Consider the following 21,323-nt stretch of genomic DNA (forward strand, 5'->3'; position numbering starts at 1 on the left):
AAAAATTAGCTTCTATAAAATCAATGTTGTTGGCAGGAAAAGGGGTTAATTGAATTTGGACAGTGAGAGCGGCTGTATTATTTCTACTTAACCCTTTAATGCAAAGTAAATGACACCTTGGGTTTAATTGTTAGCACTTTGGAAAATTCAGCAAACATTCCACAGTTTCTCACCCAGAGAAACTTATTATTAACTATTATTTCCCCGTGTGTGTCCAATAGGGTGCAACTCATTCACTTGTATTATAGGCCACAGCCCCGATATGTCCACTGGAGGGCACACTTTTGTGCAAAGCCTATATCTAAGCAGGGTATACCACACTTTGAGTTAAATAAAAACACAAGTCGCAAGTTTTTTGGGCCTAAGATCAGCATTTCAAAACCTGTTTTTATTATTTTTACAAAAGAAAACCCCAAACATTGCTTTCTGCCCTAAAATCGAATAACGATCACATTGCCAACAACGCTAGAAAAATAAAATGCGGTTTACAGGAGAAAAGATATTTTATTATATCTATTCAGGCACAAAAAATATCACACCACAATTCACAGTTCTAGTGGTCGACTATATGTGCACATATCTGAAAGGCTTTTATATATATATTGGGGGGCTAGAACTGTACTCTGCACATTGAGGATCTGCTTATCAACTACGAGACACACACACAAACTGATATATTGATAAAGAAATAGGGTACCACATGCTTACAAAGTCAGGGGGTTATAGTCTCATAACAAAACAAGACTGTTAAAGGGGAAATAAAAAATCTCTTGTATACAGATGGCAGTGGAAATATTAAAGGGTATATAAGTCCCAGAATAAAAACAGTTGTGTTTAAAGGCTGATCATTTCTTGTTTTTGGTTCTGGCTACTGGAAAAATGGAGCAGATAAATCAGTAAAACAGCCTACAAAGCATAGTGGGAACTGGAGTCTTAGCTGGAGAAGAGCTGACTTCGGCTACAGGGTTTCAATAGTCAGAAACAGCAGTGACTGCAGCTTACAGTGACAAACCTTTTTAAAACCATTGATTATTTGTAATTAATGTATATGGGGAAAGTTACTATTTTTCTATTACTATTTTTCTGTTACTATTTTAAGTTGTAATTGGATTTTCCTTGGTATGTTGTACAATCTAAGACAGACCTATACGCAGAGGGACATTGTAACCATTGGCCAATGTATAGGGGATTAAAAATAATGTCCTCTCAGACTTTAAGATATCAGTTGGGGAAATTGGCCAAAACTCTACTGTACACTTGACCTGGATCTCTTATCTGGTTGTTAGGGGCATACTTGCCTAAGCAACCAGCCAGTAGCCTGAATGACAGAGCATATTTTGAATAAAAGAGGCAATGTGAATCAGCCAATAAAAAAAAACATCTGCTTGTCAGTTGCAGACGTACATGGATAAATCCAGGCTATTCTCATTCTGGGTTTTACTTGCCCTTTAAAGCGGTATACATATTATCAAAGAACAACACAAGGTATACATGAGGAAGTTTAGTTTTAGGAACCTCCTAATCTACAAGGCACTAATATGTGCAGAAGAACGACTTAATGGATATAATATAGACTAACAAACATAATAGACGTCTATGTTAAACTACAATTCCCAGCTTCAATCGGCAGGGAGTTGGGAGTTAGCCACAATGGAGTTTAACGCCTTAGATCACAGAAATAAAGAGCAAACTAACATAAATAAAGAAAGAAAATAAATGGAATCCCACAATGATAGACAATGTCCATAACCATTGCAAAAACCAAGCATAATTTTTATTGTATAGTAAACATAAATATGAACATTTTTTTTTTTGTCTCAAGGTGGAGGTGGAGGACTAAAGGGTTGAAATCCTGGACAAGTAAAAAATACAAATGAAACACTTGTAAAAATGCAGCTCAGAGTCCTTCCTCCCCCCATAGAATTCATTGCATTGATTGGAGTTTTTCCTGTGTCTCTCCGGTGATAATCTAGAAAGCAGCCAGTGTTCTATTCTGCTCTACGCTAGAGTCATCCCAATTGTTGAACTAAAGTAGTGTGTTTCTCTCTTTCTCTTTAGGAAAGGAAACGGTTAAAGCATATCCAGGCGGGTCGAGACGGCTGAACATTCACAACAGACATGACTGTAAATGGATTTGGTTTAGGAGTCATAAAATATAACATTTGCATTGCAGTTTCAATGAGCCTTCACAGTCTGCCTGCTGTGACACCATCAGCTAGTTCACAAGCACCGCCGCACCCTGACCCAAAAACCAAAAATGAGAAAAAAAAAAAAAAAAGAAATAGTAAAAAATGTCTTCGATGTTGCGGCGGATACTCATTTGTGCGCGGATGCCCAGTCAGTCCAGCCTATGATAGTTCTCTCAATAAGGAGTTCTTTGCTCAGTCAGACTTGTCTTTCTTTTTTCCTGACACTTTACTGGAGACGGCAGAACCCACAGCCGCGACACTCCCGGTTACGGCAGACACGCTGCCTTTGACAATGCCGACACCTATACTTGGCACCGACGTCACTGCTGTTTTGGTCACTTCGAAGCTCTTTCCTCCAATCCAAGCGACTCCTCCGATCGTGGCACCGACAGCCCCTTTGGTCATGCTGAAGATGCCTCCTGTTACACGAGAGATCATGCCGGGCTGCTGTTGAGGGTGGTCCTTAACGGTACCTAGGGGATCAGACAGAAGAACATTAGCAAATCTGCATCATTTTAAAGAAAAACAAATGAATATTTAAGCAGCAGTTTATATCAAATTAAGTGGCATATTAAATATATTTACCCGTTTGCCCTTTTACATCTCTTGCCTTGAACCACCATTTCATGATGGTCTGTGTGCTGCTTCAGAGGTCACCTGACCAGAAATACTACAACTCTTAACAGGAAGAAGTGTGGAAGCAAAATACAGAACTCTATCTAAGTGGCTCATGTGACCTAACATTTATGGTGTGTTTGCGTGCACCGTGAATCCCAGGGGGCCCTTATTTTTGAAAATGATTATTTTCTATTTAGGATTAACCAATGGCACATAATTGTAAAAAAGTATATTATTATGAAAATGGTTTATTTACATGAAGCAGGGCTTTACTGTACATATAAGCTGTTTTATGCAATACATTTTTATAGACACCTACATTGTTCTTGGGTTATAGTTTTCCATTAATGGGATGGAAAAGCTAATATATCAATTGCAGAGAGCTGGCCTGTTTGTACAGTGCCATGGCCAGAGTACCACCACCTGACACTTTGGAGAACAGAAAGAAGACAACTTAACTATTGCAGATCCCTTTAACCTAAAGACAAAGGACTGGGGGGGGGGGGGGAAGGGGGTTCACCCACAAGAACTGAACCTACAGACAATAGCCAGTCCAATCTCATACCAATGCTCCCTTCCACATTTACATCAATTTCAATGCTGTGAGCCCCTAGACACAATTGTTCTTCGCTCCCCCCACCTATTCCCCTGATTGCATTGCTCTACTGGGCACTAGAAGGAGATTTAAACAGCTGTCATGACTCCCATCCAGTCCAAAGTCTAGATGTAGCCAGTGGGCCACATGTCCCTAGGTGCAGGCCTATGTGGCCTTCCTAAAAATCCAGTCACTCCAATGACCCAATAGGCTCATGATAAACCTGCTCATTAATAGCAAATATATTCTTATTAACAAACTTTGAACAAGACAGAAGGCAAAGAGCAAATTACATCAACCAGTGGCTCTTGCTGTATCAATCATTTGGGCTGGGGTGTGTGCATATGGAATAGAAAGGCGGCCATATTGCGTATCCAACCAACTGGCTTGAGGACTGATAGGTCAGGTACTGACAATACAGGTGATTCCAATGGGAACATGGACAATGTATGTAGGAATTCTCTGCTCTACCTATATATAACTATCCATATGTCTCAGGATTTTGGGCCAAGACAAAACAGAGAATGAGAAAATTCAGTGCCAATCAGGATGTGTGTGGAATAAATGCCAGGGAAATAAACAGCAGCTGTGAGAGACTGCCAGAACAAACACTGCACAGAAATTAAACATCAGTTCTGCTGAACACCACTTCCACTTGCAACAAGATGGGAATATTTGTTTAAGTGACCATGGTCCGGGTCTGCCTGTACCTGTCTCCTAGGGTCATACCTATAGCCTTACAGGGACCTACTTTGGACAGAGTGGCCATTCATTTGCTTAATATTTCCTAAAAGCAACTTTATTGCTTTAAAAGGAAAGCATCCTCTTTAAATTCTCTCTTTACAGTCGAAAGATATGAGAACAGGTTATTCGGCATGAACGGTCTCATAACCTGCATTTGGATCAGTGAGTGCAGCCACAGACTAGTGAAACAGCGCCCTCAAGTGGCACAGCCATCAAACATAGCAAAAAGTATTTGGATCTATTAATGTCTTATTAAAGGAGATCTAAATCCTACCAAAAAAAACTGTCCTACTGGGCCCCCTATTTCCCTATATAAGCTGATGAAATAAAACAGTTATAGATGCAAGAGAACGGACCAATGAGAATGCGGATTCCCAGCCATCTTGCTATTTGGATCATTATCATACACTAGAATCTCAGCATGCTTTAAACTTGATCATATATTAAAGTATGCAGCGATTTAAAGTCCAGTAAATAGTGGTTGAACAGTATTCAGATAATATTTAAGTGTACTGTAATATCGGCAAGTGGATCCACACAATTTTGGAAGCCAATTATATACACAAGTGTAGATTCCATTTAATGAGTGTTGCCAAAGAATATGTTATTTAAAAGAGAGAGAACTTGCTCGGTAGGTTTAACAAGCTGCAGTCAGGCTCATTACTGTCTCAGGTGATTAAGGCCTAAGGAGGGTGTTTATGAAGTTCTGAAGAAAACACTACATGTAATTTTTTTAAACAAATTCATAATGTTGCTGTAGGCGCTGGAGGTATAGCAGTCCCTCTCTGGACTAGTACTCTCAGTTCCTGAAAGGTCCGTGTTGCCCTTTTGGATTCTTTTTACTTATAGTGCCCCCATGACTTTGCATGGGCCTCATGTACCCACTTGTCCACTGTCTGCTGTCTGCTTCCAGCCCACTCAATAGCAGATCATCTATATGCTATATTTCATAGGCCTTAATATAAAAAAAATAAAAAAGAATTCCTCCCTACAGAAGGTGCCAACATTAAGTTTTGTGCCTTATGTATAATAAATACACTGTATCAACCCTGCTTGTGCTTTTAGGCAGTAAGAAGGTGTCCCTATCCCTTGCATTGGGAGAATATAAGACATAATATGTTACTTTGTATGTATTGACATTAAACAGACAGTATTCATGGGTGGGACTAGGATCATGGGGAAGGGGCTCTTGGATTGTCAGTTATCTAACCTCCTAGTGACTGGACCATGTTCCTAAAAAGCCTGATCCCAGGCTCAGGGGGCATTGTGTGATTTGGCCCCCATGGTCCTCTCAGCAACATCCTCTGGCAGTCCGAACAGTAGGGATGGCACCCCTGGAGGTGCATGGAGAGCTGGTAGTGGGCAATGCCCATTGGATGCACCTAGAAGGCCAGATTACAATCCTATAGACTCCTGCAACTATGGCTGAATGTCTGATACACTGATATTTTCTATATCAGTACCCCTTCTATGACCTACACTGAGTTAAGGAGGAAAGAGCCTTCATAGCCAATTATGAGAATAAGAGGTTTTTTTTTTTATTTAGGTTAGGTTTTCACTGGACAGGTAAGGCTCTTGTCTTTGGGACTAATACCCACAGGTCAGTGGACATGGGCAACATCTGTTATTGAAAGTAACAGATACAGTGAAAAAGTTGTGCGTGTTTTCTCTGCATTAACAACATTGGCTGCTTTATGGCAGAGATTCCAGATACACAGATCTTAAAATGCATATGGCAGAGCCAACTACCCTTTCTCTGAAATACGTATATACATCTTTAGATGCTGGCTATATGACAGAGCAAACAAAACAAAAAACTTTAGGCAAGCTGATTCCAGCCTCTACCAGGAGCATTAGCCTCCTTCATTGGCGTCCAGAACCCTTGCGCCAGCTCAAACATACCCAAGACTTTCAGGCTGAAATAAAGCGAGTGTGTTCACACTAGTGGTATCTTATTAAATAGATCGGATGGCAGCATCTATAAATAGCAGTAACAATTATACAGGAGTATTGGCCCTCGGGGACAGTGTTTTCACCGTTACCATCTCCCTTCTGTGCACTTACTGCTTCCCACGAGGAGTCATGGAGGTCAAATGAAACCTGAAACCTGCTTTATACCCCCAGGCACCCTAATTACAGGTTCTCCATCAAATGGCAATTGTCCTCCAGCAATTAAGTTACAAAATAACCCCATGTGCCATTTTCCTAATGTGTATGCAAATGATCAACCTACAATATTGTAATTTTTACCTTAGAGCAGCTACTAGGTTGAATGACTGTTGGTATAGCTCCGAACAAGTCTGTTACTACATGTACAAGTATGGGATCAGTTATCTAGAATGTTTGGGACCTGGGGTTTTCCGGATAAAGGAATTTGGCTCTCCATACTTTAATAAAAAAACAAAAAACAAACCTACCCCCCCTACCCTACATAGACCCCCCTCCCTCCCAGCCTAGCTGCTACCCCGGGCAAATGCCCCATACTCTTTATTTACCCCTCCGTGCAGATTCTGTCCATCGGAGTTCATGGCAGCCATCATTCTCCTTGGCAATCTTCAAAATAAGACCAGTGTAGCAGCGCATGTGCAGTTGGAGCAATTTTCTATTTTGCAACAACTGCACATGCGCCGAAGCGCACGAAAATTGCTGAAGCGTCAGTCTCATTTTGAAGATTACCAAATCGGCTGAAGATGGCGTCCGTGAAGTCGCCCGTTGGACAGATTCTGCACGGAGGGGTAAGTACAGAGTTAGGGGCATTTGCCCGGGGTAGCAGCTAGGCTGGGGGGGGGAGGGGAGGAGGGAGGGGGTCTATGTAGGGTAGGGTTTATTTTATTAAGGGGTTGTTTCTCCTTTAAAGGGATACTGTCATGAGAAAAATAATTTTTTTTCAAAACGCATCAGTTAATAGTACAGCTAAAGCAGAATTCTGCACTGAATCAGTTTCTTAAAAGAGGAAAAAAATTTTTTTATTATTTAATTTTGAAATCTGAGATGGGGCTAGACATATTTTCAGTTTCCCAGTCATGTGCTCTGATAAACCTCAGTCACTCTTTACTGAAAGTTGGAGTGATATCAACCCCTCCCTTTTCCCCCCCATGCAGCCTAACAACACAACAATGGGAAGGTAACCAGATAGCAGCTCCATGACACAAGATAACAGCTCCCTGGTAGATATAAGAACAGCACTCAATAGTAAAATCCAGGTCCCACTGCAACACATTCAGTTACATTGAGTAGGGGAAACATCAGCCTGCCAGAAAACAGTTCCATCCGAAAGTGCTGGCTGTTTCTGAAAACACATGACCAGGCAAAATGACTTGAGATGGCTGCCTACACACCAATATTACAAAAAAAAATACTTGTTGGTTCAGCAATGACATTTTAGGTAGTAGAGTGAATTATTTGCAGTGTAAAAAGTGTAATTTAGAAATAAAAACTACACCATAAAAATCATGACAGAATCCCTTTAAGTCTACTAACAAAATTATTTAAACAGTAAAAAAACTCAGTAGCATTGTTGCTTCCAATAAAGACTCATTTTACTTTAGTTGGCATTAAGTACCAGGTACTGTTTTATTATTCATAAATCATTTGAATTATTTGATTCAAATGGAGTCTATGGGAGATGACCCATCCATAACCTTAAAATTTCTGCATAACGGATACCATACCTGTATTATGGCTGGCCACCTTTAAACCTCACTTTAAAGTTGACAATAATATGGCCTACAGGGTGATTGGTCAGATACCAAATGGTGCTGGCCTATGTATGACTGCCTTTACAATGGAGTTGTCCATATGACACTGTACCTGCAGGTGATTCAGCCACTATAGCAGCAAATTAGGGTATATCACAAAGTGGGTAAATGCAGTCTCATGCTAATAACCGCAGCAGAATTTCCTGTATTAAAGTGAAAGATAAACCCTATACTGGTGATACATGGGAAGGTTTTATGGCAGTGTGCCGTTAGCCCACATATAGCAACAAGAGAGGAGGCAGGGTACTTGGCTCTTGTAAATTTGTCAGATCACGGATAGGTATCTAATCTAAGGAACAGGCTGCTCTTTCAAGATAGTTTTACAGACACTGCTGCTTACACCCAACATATGGTGCCCCAATTCCCAACTCAATAAAGCCAGGTGCAAATACAATACAGCAAGTTCCCTTAAGTAGAAAGGCAGTTACCCTCTGGCGGCTCCTCACACAGGTACGAAGGGACGGGCTCTTCAATCTTCTCTGTCTGACTCATTACGCCTGGGGAAATAACATACACAAGGTTCATAGTGAATTCATGGGAAAACAAAGCTATACTTTCAGCAGGATGAATAAAATAGTGATGGCTGTTTATTTTGCAGAGAAAAGCTGGGGCAGATTAGAGGGCAGCAGAGAATGCAGTTACCCAGGGGAGGCAGTGAGACAATTATCAGCTGTGCCGTCTCTATAAAAAGCAACATCATGTGGCACATTCACATCCCAGTATGGAATGTGGCAGTGTAAATAACCACAGTAACCTGATAATACATCAGCCTTCTGAGACTCGTTATACTGCTATAAAGTCTATCATTTGTGATGGAACAAACTTGACATAATAAAAACACCTTTGAGAGTCGGATATTGAAAGGGGAACTATACCCCTGTAGGTCTTTGTAAAAACAAACCACATAAAAACAGCCCATGTGTAAAACACATTTCATATAAACACATGCACACACATTGGCCAAGCATTCGTGCCCAGCTGTCGTTTTGTTGGCCTGGAGATGAAACAGCTTTCTTGTGTTGTTAAAGGAGTGTTTCACCTTAAAGTTAACTTTTATTATGTTATATTATACAATGGTCATTTGTAAGCAACTTTTCATTTTCATAATTTATTTTTTTATATTATTTAAATTGTCTTTTTTGTCTGACTCTTTCCAGCTTTCAAATGGTGGCCACTGACCCCCATCTAAAAAACAAATATTCTCTGTAAAACATAGTAAAATAGTAAGTTAAGTTGAAGATACACACATTTTATGTATATATATTTAAGTTAGGTTGAAAATACACACATTATACACACACACACACATAAACAAACACACACACACACACACACAATAGACTAGCACTCCAGTAGATTTTCAAATGGTCTATTGTGAAGGATACATACTATTATTGACCATAGCACCCACTCCGAACCGTGGAAGGAAGAGTGCAAGTACTTAAAGAACAGAGATAGATATATATATATAGAGATATATATATATATATATATATATATATCTCCTGCATAACTGCTAGTTAAGCTACAAATTTATTGTTATTGCTACTTATTTTTTCCCATTTCTCACCTTTCTATTCAGACCCTCTCCTATACCAGTCTCTTACTCCAATCAGTGCATGATTGCTATGGTACGGTGGACAGGGTGATAAGTATTGTATTGTCTGCCCCAGGCCTACAAAGCCCTTTCATACATGTATGGGTTCTTTTATCCAGAATGCTGGATTTAGATATAGATAATGGGCCCTTCTGTAACATGGAACACCAAGTCCTCATCTTCAGCAAACTACAGACAGATACTTTTGCATTCAACTCACCTGGAGGAGGCAGAGGGCAATTATGGGGGTGTTGGCACTGAATGATACATTGGGCAAAATGCATCCCAGGTGCCGCTATCCTAACATGGGTCATCTTGTTCTACACTGCCATCTGAAGGAGAAAAGTGGACTAAACCCATGAGCTATCTGTACCATGAATCTAAAGAAGCAAGGATTTTTTTTAAACAATAGGCGAGACACATTTTAGGCCAAGTGCTATTTACTTGTCTCTTTGTGCACACAGGTGTTACTCGTCCCTTCAGCCAAGCCTGCAGCATTGTGAGCAGAATATTTGTATAATGTGCATGCAAGTCCTTCTGAATACACAGGAGACTGTACCCCACCCATGCAACGTTATTTGCACAGACTGGAATACTGATCAGCAGCAGGCTGTTAAATGATCGTTTTTTGGAAAGGTGTGTTCCAGCAGGAGCAGCAGAAGTTTCAGGTTTCATGAAACAAAGGAGCCTGTGTCTTAAGCTGGCCATAGATGCAAAGATCCGATCATACGAATCATCGTATGATCGGACTTCCCCATCTCCCGACATGCCACTAACCTTTCAGATCAAAGTCTTACCAGTGAGATCAAATAAAGTAGTTAAAGAACAGATCAGCCAATGTTCTGCCCCTGACAGCAATCGTACGATATCTATATCTATGTCGGACAAAGCTAGTGACAGTCTCCCACTGAAAATCGTACGATCGGCAATACATGCAAAGATATTAATCGGCAGCGGACGGAAATTTTGTAACTTATCCGATCAAACAAACGACCAATCTCCGTCGGGCGAAATATGTCGGGACTCTCCACACACGGTCCGAAAATCGTATGAATTATCGATTCGTATGATCAGATCTTTGCATCTATGCCCAGCTTTAGAGAAACAGGTGGTCTGTTGGGACAGGAAGCAACACATTACTGCTAGCTGGCGTGACGTCACTTCTGTGCACCGGTTTTTTTTTTCCGTCCAAATTGGAGCAAAAATCCACAAGGTCTGAAAAGTCGGCAGCCTTTAGTACAGGTGCTCATTCGGACATTGGGTGCCAACTGTTGATCAATAACTGATCATCATGTTGACAGAGGATCATAATGTGCTATGGACGTAGTCAGAAGATGGCAAATATGCCCAATCTAAAGTGGAGCAGGGGATGCCTGGGTAGCTAGGAGAGGACAATGGTGGTCTGCCCTGTTATAAACTATCCCAGGCCGTTGCCCCTCTTGCGTCATGCACTAGCCATAAGTCGTTTTCAGCATCTTCCATTCAAACACTGCCTGGTTGCTAGGGTAAATGAAACCCCTAGTAACCAGAGAGCTGCTGAAAAAAAAAATCCACAATAAAGACAAATTGCAAATTGTCTCAGTTAAATTTAATAGGAGAACTATCCCTTTAATAATAATCTGCATCAAACATTGACTGGTGGATACTGGTTACTAGTCCCATTGCAAACATTACTATTTTTATTATATTAACTCTAAAAATCATCTATTTAACTTTCCCCCCATAATGTTTAAAACCTAAACTGGATTAACTCTCTTGTTAACACACGTGTTAAATGTGCTGAATAGGAGTAAAAAGTTTTCATTTAAATGAGCGAATTACAATGGTTGGACAAGTCAGCGATCTCACAGGAAACGGTGCCAACTAAAAGCCTTGCAGCCACACCAGAATGTGCAACAGTTGCATCAGACCCGATAAGATACAAAACACATTTGTCCTACACTCAGGAAATTTCATTAAATTAAAACTATAGCTAAAGCTATATACGGATGCTTTTGTTCAGTATAAGACAAAAAAAAACATCAGAACAGAAATGTTTCTCTCTGGGCAGGCAGGAGTTAATAGCAAAATAAACATTCAAAGAATCTAGAATTACAGTTATCCCTCCTCAAATGCTTCCCGTTGGGATGGCAGACTGTAATTCTAATGGGCAGCAAGATGGCTGCAATAAACAAAAGAGCGTTTAGCCAAAAAGCACAGGGAGGAGAGGGAGTGCAGGGACAAGGCTCGTGTACAGAGCATAGGGAGGTTCTCACTCCGTGCAGTGACGTGGCAGAGATTATCTTTTTATTCCATTCCTCAGCTGTGCCACGCACCACATCACTTACATGCCAGGGTTCTGATGCAAAAAACGCAAAGCAGGGTGGCCAGCACAATTCCACAGATTCTGTCCTTTTAGTGCTGAGGAATTTCGCATAGATACAGGAGCAAGCATGGGCATGCTCAATCCTTGTTGCACGGACAATAGCTTTGGGCCAGCAGGTCAGACTGCTCCACTATATAGTGCAGCCTGTGTTAACCCCATCATAACTGAGCAAACTCAATAAAAATGACTGAGCTGTTTGATCAGCAGCAGCACTACACGGCTACCCCACCAATCAGGTGCATGCAAAAGTTGCAGTAGAGTTAAAGGAACAGTAACACCAAAAACATTGTTTTAAATTAAATTAATGAAAATATCATGTACTGTTGTCCTGTACTGTTGTCCTGCACTGGTTAAACTGATCTCTTTGTTCATATAAAGAAGCTGCTGTGTAGCAATGGTGGAAATTGAAAAAAAAGGCTACATGGCACAGGTTAAATAGTGGTTAACAGACAACACCATTATGTTCTACAGAGCTTATCTGCTATCTGCTGTGTAACCTGAGCCTTTTCTCCTTTGAAAGGCTGGCCCTATTGCAACACAGCAGCTTATTTATATAAACAATAGTAGTGTTCTGAAGCAAACACAACAGTTTTACCAGTGCAGGGCAACACTACATTATATTTTTTATTACTTTAAATCATGTTAATTTTTTCATGTTGGTCCTTTAAACCAGCCTCTGTGCCACACCTAGCAATTTGCAGAAACTTACATGATTTCAGTTAATCGCGCTGTAACCTTTAAATGAGCCGAAGACCCATCTGAAGGTACAACTGTAGCATGAGTCACACACACACAGCAGTCAAGTTTGTGGAAATCCGACCTGCAGGTTGGGAAATATTGGGTTAAAGCCAGGGGCCATGAGTGAAGGAGAGAGCCTCCCTGTGGTCTGTACATAAGAGACGGAATCCTGAATTATATTCCTGAATGAGCTCCTTGTGTCCTTTGGGCAGGCAAATCTAACTCACCATTTACATGGCCAAATGGGAAAAAGAGCTAGGTTAAAGGTAAACTACACTCATCTTGTGAGTGCAAGACTGCGGCACAGACTCACTGCCCTATCCAGACAGCTTTCCTCGTCTGTGCGGCACCGGAGGTATAGCTGTAGGGAGGGCTTGGGGCCCACCATGTCTGGCCGCATCACTTCCTATCCCCGATTACCAAACTGGAGCGAGCTGTGGTTGGTTATTGCCACCAGAAAGCCAAGGAAAAGTGCTACAACCAGCTGCTGACGCCACTGTATTTTCCACTTGGATAAAGGGAAGTTGGGTCGTTTTTGTCGCACATGGGTTTAGTTCTCCTTTAAGTAATTAGTGCAAGATTTAAACTGGTGTGCCTATGTACCTAGTCTACACAATGGAAAAGCTCTGAGACAGTTAAACACAGACTAATTTAGCTTCAATCCCAAAACCAGAGGAGAAGCCCGCCCCTTTCAAAGTACTCCCAGTAAAAAGTCACTGGTGAGGACAGAGGAGCTGATGACGCCGATTGTTTCCGACAAAAAAGCTCCCAGGTGACTTTTATTCAGTGGCACAAAGGGAAAGAGCAGCAACTAAACTTAGCACTTGGATCCATGCCAAAATCCAAGTGGGCCCCAAATCCTAAACTTTTCTTACACATACAAAGTAAAAAGGGGAGGGGCCCAACAGCTCCAGCAATTAACTCCCCCTTCCTGCACATGAGACACATAACCCTCTCACACAGACCCCCTAGGACACAGTCGTTTTTTTGGGGCTTGGAATCAGCCTCCAAGAAACTTTAACGCCATTGGGTCCACACAAAAAGTCTGTTCCACTTCAGCTACTGCATCTGCAGCCAGTTTAGTGAGGGATGCTGGGAGATAAAAGTTCCAAAACATATAATGTCTAGCTATAAATATCATAAAGTGGTATATAGTAATGTCTCATGCACGAGTTCCAGTGAATATAATGGCACATGTTAGATTTTCATTGTAGCTGCTGAACTACTCTACTACCCCCTGCATCCTCTCCAAACAGATGTAGATGAACAACCTTTTGATGACCCAAGTTTGGATCTCAATCGTTTATTGGCAAATCTATGCAGGCCCTTTATTTAGTCCTCCACCCAGCTGTTCTGTCATAATAAAAGAAATAGAATTCTAAGCAACTTTCTGACATAAATTTGAATTATTTAAAATTTAATTTGTGAATAAAATTGCTATTGAAAACATTGGGGGGGGGTCTGTCCATTTCTGTTTCTATGGTTCTGACAGTGTAGCAGAAATCCACTCTCCTCTAGGTGAAGCAGCTGGCTTCTTCCATTTTGTTTCAGGAGTCAGAACCAGCAGCGCAGAGGACATAAATCGCTAAACAGGTCAATTACATTTGCAAATAACTATAAATGTTTAATGTATGCAGAGTGAACAGTTTCTTAGAATTACATTGCATTTCATCAGGCAAAGAAAAACAAATACATTTTGTGGGATTAGTAATCTCAGATGCTGTAGGCCTCCAAATCCCAGCATGCTTTACTGAACAGCTGAAAGTGACAGGAAGTTCCTTTAGATAAATAAATGGTAATGACATTATATAAAAATCAAATAGGAACAAACTAATTGTATTCCAGGCCTGGCTTTGTACTGTAAGCTTATGAATAAATGGTGCATATACTGTATATATAATATTATGGGTAATATAACTATACATGTTATATAAGCATCACATACAGTATAAACTGCGCTGCACAGTTACCTATATAAATAAAGCTATATAATCCCAGCCTTTATCACATACCTGTATACAAAGCTTTCAACCACAACCAGCAGACAGCGAGCAGCAGCCCCCAGGAGCAGGCACAAGAAGATGCCCGAGCAGTACCGAGCTTCACTCACGCCGTCTCTCCGAGCTCAGACTTGACTCTGCTGCTGCGGCTGCTTGCAGACGTGGCGCTTGACGCATTCCTCCAATCCAGCCAATCAGCACCGAGCAGCGCTCGTCCAATGGCTGCAGAGCGATGGAGAGTGACGTGGAAGGTGCCCAGATGTTCCAGAAACACCGTTAGCTGAGGTGTTTAGCTGCGCTCTGGCAAGATGGCGTCGTTGCCGTGTTACAAAGCCCCTGTGTTCTGTGCACGCACGTTGTTAGATTCTTAAAGGGGAACGCCACCCCAAAACAGATTTTCTAATTAAAAACGTGTTATCATTCTGACAAACTTGACACACGTTTCGCCTTATAGATGAGATGGTTTGACCAACCTGTTGAACTGGGGAGAATATTTCAATGGAAATAAAGATGTAGGGGGGGAAAAGTTTGTTCTATATTTGACTTCCCATAAATAGGTAAAATAGTTGCATTTAGGAATAAATTGTAGCTTTTTGGATTGATGAAAATGTTGACTGTTTATGTATTTTGTTTAAGTTAACATGCTGAGAGAAATATAGATATTACCATGTTTAAGGGCCCATTTATAAATTTATGTGCCAGTGTCGACTCGGGCCACAGGCCCATGCAGTTTTCAGCTACTTCCAGGCCTTCTAAGGTGGCTGCCTGCACCCTGCATTGGATACCCAGAAGAATCCCTGTACTATACTGTCCTGTCAGGATTCCACAAGGCATCATATTGCTTGGTTAGCTGAGCCCAGGTGCCCCAAATCCCAGTCATCAGTTTACTGCTAACTTTGGTGGCGCCCTGCGCAGTGAGTCTTGCCAAGTAAGTAGAACGGTGACTCAATTTTAAAAAGTTTCTAATCAAATTCTATGTGGCAAATTTAGTTAAGGGCAAATTTTCCCCTCGGAAGGCTTCGCCTAACTTTGCATGACTTTGTCAGATGTTAATTCTCAACAAATACGCGTATTTATCAAAATGCAAAGTTTTGTCTCAGCAAATGAAAGCTGGTGTACTTTCGCCAGCGGAACTTCATCAGCGCAAACGCTTCTAAGTGATTTTTCCCTAGCGTTACTGTCTTACAAATATTAAATATGGTGCATACAGGTCATACGTATGTCTTTATTAGTGGTTGTTGATGAAATTGCAGGAAGTGCCCACTTTTTATTAAAAATGTCCAAGGAAGCAAAAAAAAAAAGACAAAATCAATCCTAGACATGAGCCCACCCTAAAACAAATGTGTCATGAGCTTCAAATGGTTACAAAAGTGCAATTTTCTACAACTTGTAAACATAATCCCACATTAAAATATAGGGGGAAAAACCCAGTGTTTTGTCTTTTTTTTATGACTTTTTTGGCATACAGGATATGATGTCACTGACATAATGTTGAGGATGAAGCTTCATCTTATCAATTCACCAGGTAGAACCTGTCAAACAGGCTCTGGCGAAAGGGCACAAAATTTCTCTAGCGATGAGCTTTTTCGCTAGCAAATTGTCCTTAACACCTTTTAGTAAATCTGCCCCCGTGTCTGTCATGCCAGAGTTGTCAACCAACCCTATGTCATGAGAGAGACTATAGGCTGACTACGGGGGTGGGGAGCTACCTAATGGCCAATCACAGCAGTTATTTTGCACCACCCAGGAATTGATCATTATCTCCCTCATGACATGGGGTTGGTTTGATAGCTCTCCATTACACCTCGTCAGGGCCGTCATCGGGGGGGGGACAGGGGGGACAAGCGTACCGGGCCCGGGCATGAAGGAGGGCCCGGCAGCGCTGCATTTTTTGAAGTTCCGGGCCCCCCTTACGAGCGCCCGAGCCATACGTCCTCCCTCTGCGTTGCCGAATGCGGAAGTGCCGAAAAGCAGAAGCCGATGCGCCGAAAAGACCTGAAGTCACGGAAAAAGCCGAAGTCCCGAAGCGCTGAAAAGACCCAAAGTCACGAAGCGCCGAAAAGACCCGAAGTCACGAAAACAGCCGAAGTCCTGAAGCGGCGCAAAGACCCGAAGTCACGAAAACAGCCGAAGCCGAAGTCCTGAAACGGCGCAAAGACCCGAAGTCACGAAAGGAGGCGAAGTTGAAGTACTGGCCACCAATTTTTTTTTAACTTGTAAGGGACCCCTTGCCACCAATGTTTTTTTGTTTTTTTAAATTTTTTTTAACTTGTAAGGGGGCCCCTGCCACTTTTTTTTAATTTTTTTGGGGCCCCAATTTATTTTTAACTTATAAGGGGGCCCCTGCCACCAATGTTTTTTTTAAAAAAATTAAAAAAATTTTTTTGGGGGGCCCCAAGTTTTTTTTAACTTATAAGGGGGCCCCTGCCACCAATGTTTTTTTAAAAAACCATTTTTTTTTGGAGCCCCAATTTTTTTATAAGAGGGCCCTAACCATCAATAGCTTTTTATAACTTGTGTGGGGGGGTTACTTTTTTAGCGCTGATGTCTGTGTGGTCTTTTTACTGCGATGTGGAGTGGGCGGCATATGGGTGGAGCTTGGTCGTCAGTGTGGGCGGGGCCCAGGGGGCCCCAAAAATTTTGTTGTACGGGGCCCCGTGATTTCTATTGGTGGCCCTGGACCTCATGGTGCAATTTGCAAATCTGACTGGGGCAAGGTGCAAAGTGGAAAATCAGACTGCTTTTTTCCCACTTTTTCAAATGCGTTCTGTTTTTGTAAATGAGTCCTCAACTATTTACCCTCTTTATTATAGAATTGCAACTGTAAGCAATGTTTTCTTGGAGTGATTTAATATTTCATTATCCATTAGAGAATAAAGGTGGACATACACTGGTTTGCCCAGACCAAATTAGCAGCTTATTTGCCTGTATATAAGACACACAAATGGGGCTTGCCTGTCCGATATCTGGCTGAAAATTTGTCAGGCAGGTTTGAAAATCCCATTAGACAAGGACGGCATTGATGTGTTAAAGCAGTCCATGTCCAACTGGTCTCTGTAGGCCCTGATGTATGATCAGGCCTATTTGGGCTTGCCTGTGGGTAGGCAGTTCATGCCCAGATCCAGTCATTTGGCAACCTCAACAAACAAGTAGATCTGGAAGTGAATTCTCACCGTAAGCCATATGGTAACTCTTTGTCAGTAAGTGCAAATAGGTAGGCTTACTATTTAGTAAAGTATTTACCAAATTTGCTATTTTTTTTTCATTCAAAAAATGTTCATCTGCTCTTAGGATAGAACTCCACGGGCGATTTTAAGTGTGATACCATCCATTCTGACGATCTGAGACAAATCACAGGCGTCACGCCGGATGCGACGAATCTAAGGAAAGTAATAGGAATGTCGGACGTTGTCGCTGCGTGCATCCAACACTACACGACTTCATCTGACAGTCGTGTCGGATGCACGCAGCGACAATGTTTGACATTCCTATTACTTACCTTAAATTTGGCACATCCGACGTAATGCCTGCTATTCATCTCATGCGTCAGAATGGACGGTATCGCACTTAAAATCGCCCGTGGAGTTCTAGCCTCAGGCTCTGTAGACCAGAGTCATTTTCCATGGCCCAATTGTAGAAATTCTTTCCTAGCATTTAAAATATCTGAAATACATTTGAAGAAAAAATGCCTAATTTTTTCCCTTCTCCATTAATTTCTATTAAAGTACATTATTTCACAGAATGAATTGTCTTATTAGCTTTAAGCTGATGGAAGTGTATCGGCTCATTACTTATGCTTATCTGTAGACGTCTTTGCACAGTGTGGCAGGCAGTGGGGTAAATAGTAGTTACTGGGCTCCACAGCAATGTCATTCTGGGTCCACCTTTAGTTACACCTTTACTACCAGGAATGGAGAAAAGTCCCTGCACAAACAACTAGTGCAGATTCACAGTTACTATCCGGTTTGGATGTCAGAGGCTCTATCTCAATCTTAAATCTAATTTTCTGACCCTATTAGCATGGAGTCAGTCTACCCTTTCTACTCCCAGCTTGGGCCCTCAGGCAATGCTGCAACCTGTAAAGCTTTCCATGTAGCACCACCTTCCCTGCCCACAAGAATGCTGGAATTTGTACAACAACCTTCTGCAGCACCAACTGCAGCCTGCCTAGGGATGTGCTGCCCTCAGTTTCCATGTTCTTTGGCCCTACAATTTGGTTCTTCCCAAACTTACTCAGTAGCAGATAGCAACACAATTATTGTAATTGTGCAAGCACCTTTAGGCAATTGGATGCCTCCCCTGAACCTATTAAATAAGGTGGCATTTGTTGCCACTATAAAGATTTTCCATGATGAGGATTTTCTGCACAGCTTTGTAGGCAATGTTCTGTCCTCTATACAAAGGAGGAATTATTTAAAACACATGGGATAGAGTGAAAAATGCATATTAGTTCTAAAACCAATATGTTCTTTGCACTTTATACCCTGCCCCTTGCTTAGTGCCCATAGGCACAGAGTGTGGAAGTTGTCACCTGGCCAGTATTTTACCGGCCTGGCCATAAATATGATGGCTAAACCCAATGTTATTAATAGGGAAAAAAGATAAATATATGGAAAGGCCAGTATTTTTTTCCAGAAAAGGTGGCAACCCTAGGCACAGGTAGAGAACAAAGACCTTTTTTTTTAACAATTCTTTTATTGAGCACACAAAAGCATTTATATACATACATTGTCAGAACCGTAGTACATTATGCTGAAGGATGCTTATACATGTTCTGTAGGTAGTTACGTCAAACAATAATAAACTGTACATAATAAAGTAACATAAATCATAACAAAAGGCATGGTGTCATTCTTTCCCACATTTCCCCCCAGGTTCCTAATTTGGGCGCCAGTGGTAAATACAGATAGAAGAGACCCCCCCGTACTAAACCATTGCTATTCCCAAGTATTCCACAATAGTACCCACTATATCCTGATCAAGGTGTCTCAACCTCAGGGTCATCATCTATCTAGGGATCCCAAACTTTAGTAAATTTCTCCGGACACCCGCTTTTTATATATGTTAATTTGTCCTGTGTAAGTAATTCAACTGAGTCATTTTGTCCCTACTACTAATGACCCCTTCAAATGCCGTGTCAAGTACATTCTCCCATACTTCGTCAGTAATCTGCGGAACATCCCTTTGACATTTCGCACATAGCTGATTAAGAGGGGTGCGACCTGCCTGGACGAGTTGCGCATAAAATCTGGACAGAGGCTTTTTAAAGTCTGGAGAATGAATACCCAACTCCAGTGTTGTCGGCGTGGTAAAGACCTGCAATTCTGTTATGCATACAGCACTTCCTGCAGTTGGCAGTGCTGCATTCATGATTGGCAGGAAATGATGGCAGGATGCACAAGTTAGGGGGTTGCAGAGGGGAGCCTAGGTGTCTAACCCCCAGCCCATCATTCATGAAAACACTGCTGCTGAATGCAGGAAGTACTGTATCAATGATGTACACACAGTTCTTTGTATTCCATTTTGGATCACAAAGACCTGTAGCACTTTGAAATAGTGCAGGGCAGCCTCGGAAGTGAGAAAATCATAGTGGTTTGGACTTTGGGCCTTTTTTTGCACTTTACACCCTACCCTGCACTTAGTAAATAGTCCCTTATATTCTGCCATTTCCACTATCAAAGGTATGCGTGCTAGTTGTGCATGCTGGCTTTTGAAAACTATTTGTCTTCAGCAAGTCAAGTGTGACGCTAAACAATAAAAATACACTCTTAAAATGCACTCTCATAAATGCAAGGAAGCAGTATGTACAGAGGGAAAATATTTTAGTATATTAGCCCCATATTCTTTATGAATGCTGGAAGTTAAACGCATAACTCAATATAATTCTTCCAGGCAGAAATACATACATAGATACATAGTAACATAGTAAGTAAGGTTAAAAAAAAGACACATGTCCGTCAAGTTCAACCTTTTAGTTTTTTTTATCTGCTTAACTGCTAGTTGATCCAGAGGAAGGCAAAAAATCCATCTGAAGCCTCTCCAATTTGCCTCAGATGGGGAAAAATTCCTTCCTGACTCCAAAATGGCAATCGGACTAGTCCCTGGATCAACTTGTACTATGAGCTATCTAATCTATCTAATGTATCAGCCTGTACAAATGATTCAGGGAGAGAATTCCACATCTTCACAGCTCTCACTGTAAAAAACCCTAAATATGGGTGACCTCGTGTCAGCTGGAACGACCTACTGGTAAATAAAGCATTAGAGAGATTATTATACAAACCCCTTATATATTTATACATAGTTATCATATCTCCCCTTAAGCGCCTCTTCTCCAGCGTGAACATCCCCAATTTGGCCAGTCTTTCCTCATAGCTAAGATTTTCCATACCTTTTACCAGCTTAGTTGCCCTTCTCTGTACACTCTCTAATACAATAATGTCCTGTTTGAGTGATGGAGACCAAAACTGTACGGCATATTCTAGATGGGGCCTTTCAAGTGCTCTATACAGTGGAAGAATGACCTCCTCCTCCCGTGACTCTGCCCCTTTTAATACAGCTCAAGACCTTATATGCCCGTGATGCTGCTGACTAGCATTGCTTGCTACAGCCAAGTTTATCATCTACAAGGACTCCAAGGTCCTTTTCCATAATGGATTTGCCTAGTATAGTCCCATTAAGGGTATAAATGGCTTGGATATTCTTACATCCCAGGTGCA

At 41.4% G+C, this 21,323-nt stretch overlaps 1 protein-coding gene across 1 annotated transcript; it reads right to left on the reverse strand.

Annotated features, from left to right (window-relative positions):
* Positions 1 to 484: 484 nt before the first annotated feature.
* tmem263.L (transmembrane protein 263 L homeolog) lies at positions 485 to 14,733 on the reverse strand. Its single transcript, NM_001094442.1, is given in 3 exon segments — positions 485 to 2,662; positions 8,333 to 8,401; positions 14,617 to 14,733. Coding segments are annotated over 2 exon segments (345 nt in total). The 5' UTR covers positions 8,397 to 8,401; positions 14,617 to 14,733; the 3' UTR covers positions 485 to 2,381.
* Between the last annotated feature and the right edge of the window lie 6,590 nt (positions 14,734 to 21,323).

This window comes from Xenopus laevis, chromosome 3L (assembly GCF_017654675.1).
Source record: "Xenopus laevis strain J_2021 chromosome 3L, Xenopus_laevis_v10.1, whole genome shotgun sequence".
In the NCBI taxonomy this organism is placed as follows: Eukaryota; Metazoa; Chordata; class Amphibia; order Anura; family Pipidae; genus Xenopus; species Xenopus laevis.